General features: G+C 40.4%; 1 protein-coding gene across 1 annotated transcript in view; it reads left to right on the forward strand.

The window, feature by feature from the left end:
- KCTD3 (potassium channel tetramerization domain containing 3) overlaps nt 1-11,398 on the forward strand; it is a 33,209-nt gene that overhangs the window by 16,043 nt on the left and 5,768 nt on the right. Inside the window, exons 10-17 of the mRNA XM_075147082.1 lie at nt 1,107-1,222; nt 5,191-5,278; nt 5,415-5,531; nt 6,598-6,768; nt 7,951-8,106; nt 9,123-9,219; nt 10,667-10,851; nt 10,954-11,092. Coding sequence (XP_075003183.1) covers nt 1,107-1,222; nt 5,191-5,278; nt 5,415-5,531; nt 6,598-6,768; nt 7,951-8,106; nt 9,123-9,219; nt 10,667-10,851; nt 10,954-11,092 — 1,069 coding nt within the window. The remainder of the gene's footprint in view (nt 1-1,106; nt 1,223-5,190; nt 5,279-5,414; nt 5,532-6,597; nt 6,769-7,950; nt 8,107-9,122; nt 9,220-10,666; nt 10,852-10,953; nt 11,093-11,398) is intronic.

Here is an 11,398-nt window from a genome sequence, read left to right on the forward strand (position 1 = left end):
TGTAGTAGGCTATCCAAGTTTGCAGTTCAATTAAAAATATTCATATTGGATCTATGATGAGACTAGGAAGCTCTAAAGAGAGGACAGGTTTTGTGGAAAAGCTCAGATGTTAAGGTCTTCTATAACCATAGTCATCAATGCCTGTCATGTTCTGCAGTGTTTTGATTTTTACTAAGTGAAATGTTCTTGATGCCACATTTGCTGTATTTGGAAGGCCAGCATTTGCTGGTAAGTCTTATCTTCCAGATTTTGAATAGTGTGTGATGATTGATGAAACTGGTTCCCAATATAGTTTCAATTTTTAATAGCCTGTACGCTCTACTCATGGACTGTAACCAAACTTAAAGATCTGGAGATGAAAAGAAAAAGAAAGAAAGAAATAGGTTTTTGCAGGCTGCTTATTTTTCTGCGTTCAAGTATTTCTGCTAAAAGAGAAATCTGAATGTATTCAAGTAGTGTCACATTGGGGTTGTTCAATCTTTTCCCAAGAATAAGGATGAAGCCTTGTAGCCGTATTTAGTTTCTAAAATATGTTTTCAGACTACGTCTGTTTGATTGGACTTCAAAAAAAAAAAATGGTGAGAACTTGTAATATTTTAAAAGGTAATTGCGAACTAGTATGGCATAAATTTGTCTGTCTAGCAAAACCCATGAAATTACTGCTTCTTAAATGACACTTAATAGTCACAGATTAAAAAAAAAAACAACCACAAAACAACAACAAAAAATTCTGCTTGCTGTAATAGGATTTTTATTTATTTATTTTTAAATGTCTTAGGATGTATAAAGCCATTTGAGAACTTAAGGGCTGTAGAAAAATAAGGAATGCATATTTCACATGGGCTCTTCTTCCTTCTCTTGCCTCCTTTCTCCTTCCCGAGTAATGATTGCATCAGCAGAGATGACATCACACTGCCATTTAATTTAATGGAACCCAGTTTGCTGCTTGAATGGTACCTCACCTAGCACACTGCAAAGCCAGTTTTGGCTGCTCTTTACTTGCTACTGTAATAAATGTGACATATGATAATAGTGGAGAGATTCCATTGTTACTGTTTTTTTCTCTTTATTTTAGATGAGCTTCATAGACTCTTCATTTTTTGTAGGAGTGTTCAGTCTTGGAGTCCCTGTAGATGCTCTGTTCTTCATTGGCAACCAGTTGGTGGCTACAAGCCATACAGGGAAAGTGGGAGTGTGGAACGCTGTGACTCAGCATTGGCAGGTGTGTTCAATTCAATTTTCCACATCACTCTTAATAAGCTGGTATGTCTCTCTAGTAAAAAGAGAATAAAATAATCTAAAAGCATGTATGAAATGCTTGTCACAGGGCTTTCAGCCCTGACTTGTGTTATGGAGTTTCCCACCTTGGTATCTGAGTATTGTGCCTGTGAGCAGAATGTTGAATTGTTTGGCGGTACTACCAAGCATGCTTTTTAGGCTTTCAAATAAAAGGATGTGGTGTGATTTGGAGTAATAAATGTCAAGTGTGTATATTTAAACTTTCTTGTGGATTACTAACTTTGTAAAAATTCACTAGGATCATAGGAAATAAAAAAAAAAAATTGTGGGGAATGTGTGATGGCAATTTCTGCACCGTCTGAAAAAAAGAAGAAAACAAGTTAAGAAGGCAGTCTGATATCTGGGGATCTCAAAAATTGTTTTACAATGGGAGACTCTTCTTCAGCAGAAATATACGTGGTGCTTTAAAGATGTCTCTTGCATGTGGATGTTTCTGGGTGCACTGACTTTATTCCTGTTGTCAGAATGCATATTAAATAGAGAGATCCTTGGAATCTGTATGAGTCTGAGAAAACAGTTGAGCATTCATGTGAATAACAAAGCTTGTAACACAGCCAGATGTACGTCTTTGTGGCACAAAACCTGGATGCAATAAAAATCCCCAAATTGCCTTGCAAATCTCAAGAGGCAGAACTGACCTAAGGCTGCTGCACTGTTTGCTGACTAAGTTCTGATTCAACCCTTAAGTGATAGTACTGCTAACAAATAACACAGATAATAAGCATGGGATAGCACTGCTTCTGCAGCAGAGACGGACATGTTAGTATGGTCTTGAATTAAACAAAACATTATTTTAAACCCTATTGATGCCTTGCAAAATCTTCTGTTAAGAGACAACTTAATGCTATGTGACAAGCTGGCGTTTGACACTATTTTCTAAAGGAGCAAGTCATAAGGAATAAAAACTGATGTCCCATTCATCTTTGTTTCCAGGGGGAGCCACAGAAATCTTTCTCATCACATTAATAGTTCCCCAGTTTGACTGACTATTCCTTTAGTGAAAGCATTTCTTATTGAAGAGTAGAAAATCTTTAAGAGGGGTTTATATGCCAGGATGTCCTAAAACCAAATTTTTTGGCTTTCTGATTTTATTTTTTTTTTCCGTAGACAATGAGAATAGCTCCCTTTCAAACAAACAAACAACAACAACAAAAAAAAACAAATAAACACACATCTCCCCCCTAAACCAAAACAACAAACAAAACCCAAAACAAACAAAAAAAAACCCCAAATCCAACCACTTTCAAGGTGCTTTCTGTACCTCAGGCTCTTTTGTTAGTAAGGAGAGGAAAAAAAAAATCTTCCTATAGACCCTCATCTCCCTTTAGAACAAATTCTTCTTGAAGAATGTCATAAAGACTTAAGTGGCAGGGTTGTACCTCTGATCTTCAAATTCTTCATGAGAACACATGGTATTTGTGTAACTGCTTTCCATGAGTTGCCCATAGCTCTGGACTTAGGATGTAATCATACTTGCTGCAGTGAGAGAGGTTTTGAGGAACAGAATGTGCCAATACCCCATTTCAGACCCAGGACTTTGTTTCCTTCCAGGCTTTCTTTCCTGAGGCCTTTCTAAGTTGTACTTTAAGGAGACTTAGTTTGTGCAAAGCTATCCTTCCTTACACTGTGATTTTTGTATTTGATGTATTATACCCTGACGATGTAAATCTGACCTCTGCCTCTAATTGGTTCTCACATCTTCTTCCCATCTTGGAGATTTGAGCAGACTAGCTGAGGTGGTTTCCCTAGTACTTATTCCTCTGGCAATGTTTTAGTTGCGTGCAACAGGGAGAGGAGGTTGTGGGTGCTAGATACATCGGTAAAGAAATTCTTAGCATAGGAGAGCTTAAAGGAAGCAGAGTATTTTGTGTTATAGAATAAGAGGTAACATAAAGCAATAGAGTATGACAGAAAAACTTAGTCTGTGAAGTGAGGATTCTCACTGGCCGTGTTTTACCAGTGACTGTTGTATAGTGTCGCTCTGTTTCCTAATGAAAGTTCACATCTTGGCAGGTGCAACTGCTGAATCACCTCTGGTGTTCCTATCTCTGCTGCAGAAGAAAGGACTCTCCTTGTTTTCCATGATCTCTCTGACCCAGTCAGCCAATCTCTGCTGTCGGCAGCATTGTGGATCCTCTTGCTCAGACCTCTCCCCGCAGTTGTTATGTCTTCTGCATGATGATGAGTAAAGTGGTATATACCTTCATTAGTTTTGTAAACTTTTTGCAGATGGGAGAGCTTCTGTATGTACCTTTGATCCACAGAACCAGAGAGCACACTGCACCTTGATCCGTAGACTTTTAGATGCCGAGATTCTGTTTAGTTTCTTGCCTTTCTGCTATTGTACTACTTCTTTAAGGTAGTCTGGAAAAAATAAATCTTTTGAAACCAATTCTGTGGCCCAGATCGTTAGATGCCTTATTTAATTAGGTGTATGAATTTGACTATGGGGAGGGTAGGGTACTTAAACAGCTGTATCTGAAAAAGTGCTATGTGAAAGCATTGAGATCAAGAATAGCAATTCTTTTCAGTAATTGGAAAGGATTCTTCTCCAGGTCATTCAATCATCAGTTATATGGGGAAAATCCAAGTGCTTTCCAAGAACAATTTATTTTTAGCATTGGATCTGTGCTGAATTATGGGTGAACATAAGTGAGAGAGGCGTAGTTCTTCAAACAAAGAAAGGAGGTAAAGTGCCTCTTCCCCGTCCCACCCCCCAAAAATACACCGAAGCTATATTCATGTTGCAGCCTTCTCTGTAAGGCTAAGTGATAGGCTTAGATTATGTTTTAGGGGCTTACAGACTATCCTTAGATTAGGAATGGGTACTGGTTTAGAGTGCTAGCTCTTTGGGGTGCAGGGAAGTTTCTTTAGTTGGTTTGTTTTGCTTTTATCCAACAGATTCATTGTAGGTATTCTGCAAATGATTTTGCAAGTCTCTGAAGCAAAGAAGGATGCTGCTGGTCAGAGAGAAATGAGAACTTAAGCTGAAATCTCCATGAATTAGTATTCAGTGTCCATTAAGTAGACTGGCTGAAACATATGGAGTACAGGAAAAATGCTATGACTTTGTGCATGTTTGAGTGCTCTGGATAAAATGGCTTTTAGCTTTTTCTTCCTCAGGTCTGAAGCAAAAAAGAATTGCTTGAGATAGGGGCTCATACCCAGGATAAGCTAAACTTTTTCTTTGTTTGAGATCTCTGTCCCATCTGAGGGGATAAGCACTCCTTTTGATCCTAGAGGGCAAAGAGAGGGCATTCTCTCACCTTAAGTTGTAGACCAGTAAGTAAAATATGACAGGCTGCCTTCCAGCTTACTTGGTGTGGATGTGTATTGGAAGTGGGAAATTGTAATGGGACGAGAATTTTTTTCCCCTCATTATATATCTGCTAGAGGCTGAGATCTCCATAGAGGCTGGCAGAGGGACACAAGAACTAGGGGTAAAGGAAGGCTTATAGAGGCAACATCTAGTTCCTTTGCCCAGCAACTTGTTAAGGAGTTGTCAGAAAGCGAAGAAGAGATACGACAGAAAGTGTGAAGTACACTCATTTTACATATTGGAAAAAAAATCCTCTTTTGAAGATGTGTTTTAGCTGCAATGCTTATAAGCTTTGTGCCTTCACATGGAGAAGGATCTTCCAGAGCAGTTGTGCTAACTTGTCTGCATGCTTCTGCTGAACTCTGTGACTTAAGATCCGGTTTGGTAAAGGAAGGTGGTCTACCAGCAGTACTTTAAGAATGCCGTTGTATGTGTGAGTGCTTGCACAACAGCTTCAGACCAGTACCAACCTCGGGTGTTCTTCAACAAATGTACTGAAAATGTCTGAAAACTGAGAAAGTAGCAACCTAATTTCTTGATTTGTTTATTTCTTTCCTTTCTGTTTCCATTAGGTTCAGGATGTTGTTCCTATCACAAGCTATGATACTGCTGGGTCTTTTCTGCTGCTGGGCTGTAACAATGGCTCTATTTACTATATAGGTAAGAAATGGGGGCAGGGTGGAATGAAAAGGAGGTGGTACTGAGCCGCTTTGTTCTTAAACTCTTTGGTTGGTCTAAGTAGCATCAGAACAACTCTGTCTTTTCAGAGTAATAAACAAATGTCTCTTCCCCACAGACATGCAGAAGTTCCCATTGCGAATGAAAGACAACGATCTTCTAGTTACAGAATTGTACCACGATCCCTCCAATGATGCTATAACAGCGCTCAGTGTCTACCTCACACCTAAAACAAGTCAGTATTCTATCACTGTCTCTTCAGTGAGACTCTATTACAGATGTGGTTTTTTTTGTTTTTCTAAATGGATTTTTTCTATTGTTGCATAGCAGGGCTAAAGCAGACAAGGTAGCCCTTGACTTAAACAATTAATTTTTCTTCATTTAATCATCTTCAAATGAATGATGAACACTAGGCATAACTGTTTCCCCTTACTTCTGTACATATGTATAAATAGGTACATGTACTTACATGTATGTGTGCATATGCTTGTACATCATGTATTATACATTAATGTATGATGTAATAACATAATGCATCATATATTAATGCTTGTGCATAATGTACCTTTGCTGGTTTTAAGCCTTTTACACAAGATATGCAATTAGATTGTGAATTGTATTCACTGAAATAGTTTGTGGTGAACTGGGGGGGAAGACAACCTTGCTGTCTAACATTATAACCAATATACTAAACGCCATTTCCATATGGAGCTGAATGATGCTTAGCTGTTGTGTCTATACACCCTTTTGTAGCCACATCTTTTAAATCTAAAAAAACCCAAACAAACAAAAAAACAAACCCCAAAAAACCCAAAACAAACCAAAGCAAAACCCCCAAAAAATCCATGGAGAAATGGTTATTCACATAACTATATTGTGACCTTTTTAACTATAGTCCTCCCTGCTCTTGCCTTGCTTTCCCATTTGCTTCCCACTAAGGCAGAAAAATATACAGTGTGTGGCACATATTGACCATATCACTGTGAGGACTGCCAAAATATCTGGTCATATGACTTTATCCATCTCTTCTTTCACTTCCAGGAGGGAGGAGAGAATGGGAGGGCAGGCTGTTTTTAAGACAGTGTTGGAAGACTAGTATGGAATTGAACAAATGTTGGGGTTTTTTTAGTGGCACAATGTCCTCTCTGTTCATGGGAAAATAATGAGTAAACAGCGTTTAAGATAAGTATCTATCTTACTGTGGAAGCTTGGAAATACTATTTTCTACTGCCTCATTACCTGGCCCCAGTAAGACAAGCTTTCATTCCTGGAGGGAACAACCGTGCTCTTGCTTGCTTTAGGTGTAAGTGGCAATTGGATTGAGATTGCATACGGCACCAGCTCTGGAGCAGTGAGGGTGATTGTACAGCACCCTGAAACAGTTGGCTCTGGGCCTCAGCTCTTTCAGACCTTCACAGTTCATCGAAGTCCTGTTACAAAGATCATGCTCTCAGAGAAACACCTTGTGTCAGGTAATCTTCGTTTCTGTGCACAAATTTGTATTGGTGGTTCTCCCCTCCTCCTGAGCAATGAAGTATTTGTATGTATTGCTTTATAACTTGTGTTGTTCCCACATGTGATAGAAATGAGTTGGACAGATTGGGGGGGAGGGGGAGGGGCTAGATTGGCTTGGATCGTCTTTCTTAAAGTAAGCATTCTTCAAAGCCTTTAGCAGTTAAAAGGCTTAGGTTTTATTTGACCAGATATTGGAACAACTAACTCTTTTGTTTGTGTCTTATTCCAAGGTTGCCATTTGTGGAAATAAAAGGGTTTGTAAATAAATGTATCCCTGTCAAGTCTTATTATTGTGGGCAGGTCCTTTGGGACTTGTCTTCTTTTAACAGCCTTTCAGGAGCTTTCTGCATTGCAGCAAAATGTGCACCATCTCCTCTTGGGCCCTAGAAAAAGCCTTCCCATGGCTTCAGAGGGCTGTCTGTGTTTCTTCTTTTCTCAGCCATCTCCCAGTGTTTGTTGTGCTATTCCGTTTGTCTTGTCTTATGCTCGGGAAAGTGTCTCGCTTTCAGGGAAGATGCAATCACTCCTCCCTCTGTAAGAATCTGTTTCACCCAGAATCCAGCAACCAGGGCATGACAGAGAACTTTCTGCTGGTACCCCGATTTTTTTTTAAAAAGGAACAGGAAACTTGGTGTCCAATTATACTGCAAACAAACAGCCCAGAGGTCATCCGTTCCCCTGCAACTTGGTGCTAAACCCTCGGTGCCGGGAGAGAGCACATCTGTATGTAGAAATCTGAGTAACTGATGAATGAAATAGAAAAGCACTATTGTGTGATGAGGGTTCTGCTGCCAGGTTGCTCTCTTGGCATGTCTTGTCCTAGCATCTGCACACAGAGGATGGAAGTGTGCTGTAGGCTACTGGTGCTGACTCAGTCAGACCTTAATGTTGTGTTCCACCTGCCTCAGTTTGTTTCTTGAATTTCTGAGGGAAGAGACAAAACTAATTGAAAACAGGACATCAGCAATGATTTGTAGATAGTTAGATAATTGTCTGGAGATGCTATATGACCTGACATTGACTAAATTTTGCTTGATCGCTCAATCTTGAAAAACTATCATATAGAAATCATTAGATAAGTTTATCTCAAAAGTTTTGTCGTCCCTTGTAAATGTTATTGTACATCTTTTCCTTTCTAGTTTGTGCTGATAACAACCATGTACGGACATGGACTGTGACTCGGTTCCGGGGCATGATTTCAACTCAGCCAGGCTCAACACCTCTTGCATCATTCAAAATCTTATCCCTGGAGGAAGCAGAGAGTCATGGCAGTTACTGTTCTGGAAATGACATTGGTAGGATCTCTCGAATGTGCTGTGCTGAGCCTGTACATTCACTGGTCTCATAAAGATTTAACAGACCTTCAACCCTATAACATGCAACTCAGCTAATGGGTGTAAGCTCTTATATACTGCTCTCCCCTTGAAAAGATGGCAGAGATCTGTAAGATTCACCTGGAAATACTCACTGTTTAGGCTGTATAGAGTAAGTACCCTTAAAGGGTTTATTCTGAAGTTGAAAAAAAGAGTAGGGAAAAACTTTCGATCACAGATACTATACCTCTTCCTTGAGCAAACTGATGTAGCATTTCACTTTTGGTTTAACTAGAGAGTATCAGAAAGCACGGGAGATTGTATTAAAGCAGATGAGCAGAGCAAGGTTTGGGTCTACTGCAAATTCCAGTTCACTGTTCAGTTGGGGTTAAGTGATGCACGTGTGAAAAATTCTTAAATGAATTTGAAGTTGTGATGAAGTTTACTGAAGCCTTGAAACTGCAGAGGGAAATAGTGCTAGCACATTGCTATAGCAAGATACTGAAGGAATGCATGTCAGTAAATATGAGTAGACAGATAGGCTGGATTCGTTTATGGTCTGAGTCTTGCAAATGAACCTTTGATGAATAGGATGCCCTGTGAACACAGGGTGGGGTCAGTCCTATGGCAAGAAATCTGATTAAGCCTTTAGACATCTAGGAGCTGCAAAATAAGAAAGTACTTCTTGTTATTATAAAGGCCTAATGTAAGGTTTGTACTGACATAGTAGTTCCTCCAGGAACATACAGGAAGCTCAATAATGGGTGTCCTTTAAAACAAATGAACAAAAAACACCTTTAAGATTTGTGTCTGTAGAGGCTCCTAACTATTGGGTGGCTTTTTCTAGCTATTAGTTGTCTTTGATTCCCTGGGCCTGATGCTTTAAAGTTGCAGTGGTCATACTAATATGAGTTTGGGTCTTCAGGACTGTGTGGGGAAGAGGGTGAGGGATTTGAAACAAAAAAAAAACAAAAAAGTGATCTGTCTTTTTTCTCTAGGACCCTTTGGTGAACGGGATGATCAGCAGGTGTTTATCCAAAAAGTTGTTCCCATCACGAATAAGCTCTTTGTAAGGCTGTCTTCAACTGGGAAAAGGTACCTCCATGTTAGGGTTTTAAGTGGGAAAGGAGCAGGTCTCTTCAGGTGTCAGGGTCTCCCATCCCTTGGGGATGCATGCAGTTGCACTTAGCAAGCTTCTGATGTGTTTGACAGCTCTGGCTGAACTCTGGTTTACGTGTTATTAACAGAACTGTACTTAATGATCTATTCTATTACCTAGAAGCCAAATGGCATTTTGAAAAAATGTGGTATCAGAGACTCTCTTCATGATGGCTCACCTGCTGAGTTCACAAAACAAACATTTGTGTGCCTATACGGAATCTGCACCTCTCAGCCATGGTACCATGCTAACATTAAATTTCAAAACTAATGCTGAAGTTGCTGGTGGCAGGGATTATGCTGCTCACAAGGGTAGACAGGGAAGCAGTTTCTCTCTTCCTTTCCACTTGTCTTTGAAGATATTAGAACCTTTAAAACTGAGAGACTGTCTTCTAGGTCAGCTATACAATTATTTACTTAGGCTTGACTTCATAATATTCTACTATGTTGCTGCCAATGTAGTAAAAAAAAGTTGCTAAATAACCGCAGCTGCTTTTCTTCCTGATAGGCTAGGAAGATGGCAAGAGATCAGAAAAGATGATGCATCTCAATTCTGTGCTTTTTACTATTCTTGCATCTCTTGCCTAATAACTTTGAATCTGGGTGAAAACGTTGATGCCTTAACACTATTGGCATCTGAACTGAGGACAGAAGCCATGCGGATTACTGATGTGCTTCCACTCCCCTCCCCCCCCCCCCTTCAGGCTTTATTTGTATGTAATGGAGAGTTTTATTAGATGACTTATTTTGGCACTTCTTGGGTAAAAAGCTCAATACAAGGGGCCAGTAAAACAAATTACCCAGAATATGTGAGGTTCTGGTGTGGAGTGTGGCTTAGCAGCTTAGTTTTGGGAGTCCTTTTCCTCTCACTCCCCACATAAGCTTCTAAAACAAAGGAAGAAAAGCAATGGAGATCTGCCATGTCAAGTAATATTGCAGTTGTCATAAGACAAAAGTTACAGGTATAGATGACCTTGGATTTATCATCCTTGCATTTTTTTATATATCTTTTATATGGTTAAATGTGCTGTTTCTGCAGGTTGGTTTCCTAGAGTGTCTAGCATATGAAGGGGCTAGTTGCTGTCATTCTTTTTGAGAGCCTTAGGTTTCTAATCATTGCAAACTGAAAATGGACAGTGAACATATGGGGGTTCCCTAATAAAAATAACCAAGTAGTAAGACTGCAGATGGATTGGCAGGGAAGGTACTGTCTGCAGCTGAGCAGCATGCCGGTCTTGCAGGGGAAGGAATTTTGTCTGGAAGAAAGGTCTTTTTCTGATGGCAAGTTTGGTGCCTTCTCAGAAAATCAAAACATTACTGACTGTACTGGCCAAACTCTGCCAGGTGCAATTGTTTTGGTAACTTGGGGTTTCTTTTCCTGTAGGATCTGTGAGATCCAGGCAGTTGACTGCACTACCATCTCGTCATTTACCGTGCGAGAATGTGAAGGATCCAGCAGAATGGGCTCCCGGCCACGCCGCTACCTCTTCACTGGGCATTCAAATGGCAGCATCCAGATGTGGGACCTGACCACAGCTATGGACATGGTTAATAAGAGTGAAGACAAAGGTAAGTTGTGTTATGCCAGGACTTTGGTGTGGTTCTTTTTCTGTCCTCACATGTGCATGACTACAGTAAATGGACCTGGGCACTAAGAGCTGTCTCTTTCAGACGTTGGCGGCCCCACAGAGGAAGAGCTGCTCAAGTTGCTTGACCAGTGTGACTTGAGTACGTCTCGCTGTGCCACACCCAACATCAGTCCTGCCACCTCAGTAGTTCAGCCAAACCGGCTTCGGGAATCTAATTCCAGGTAGGTCAGCAAGGGTGGCACCTGCTGCAGACATCAAAGGTTTTACCCTTCAGGTAGGCAAAGAGGGGTTTGGTGACCTGAAGGCTGTAGCTGAGCCTCTGTATCCATGCCCTGAGTGTCTTGAACTATACACGCATATGCCTCGATTCCTGTTGGTTTATATGTGTGCGGATTAAAGTATCATATGAGAATTTGAAGTAAGTGATTTGGAAGCCCTTGTGGGGGGGTTGTGATGAGTATATTGCTATTTTAGTGGAAGTTGCAGTGGTGGGTGGGAGCAGGGTGTGCAGAAGAACCGGCTGCTAT

The sequence above is a fragment of the Calonectris borealis genome, chromosome 3, assembly GCF_964195595.1.
Source record: "Calonectris borealis chromosome 3, bCalBor7.hap1.2, whole genome shotgun sequence".
NCBI lineage: Eukaryota > Metazoa > Chordata > Aves > Procellariiformes > Procellariidae > Calonectris > Calonectris borealis.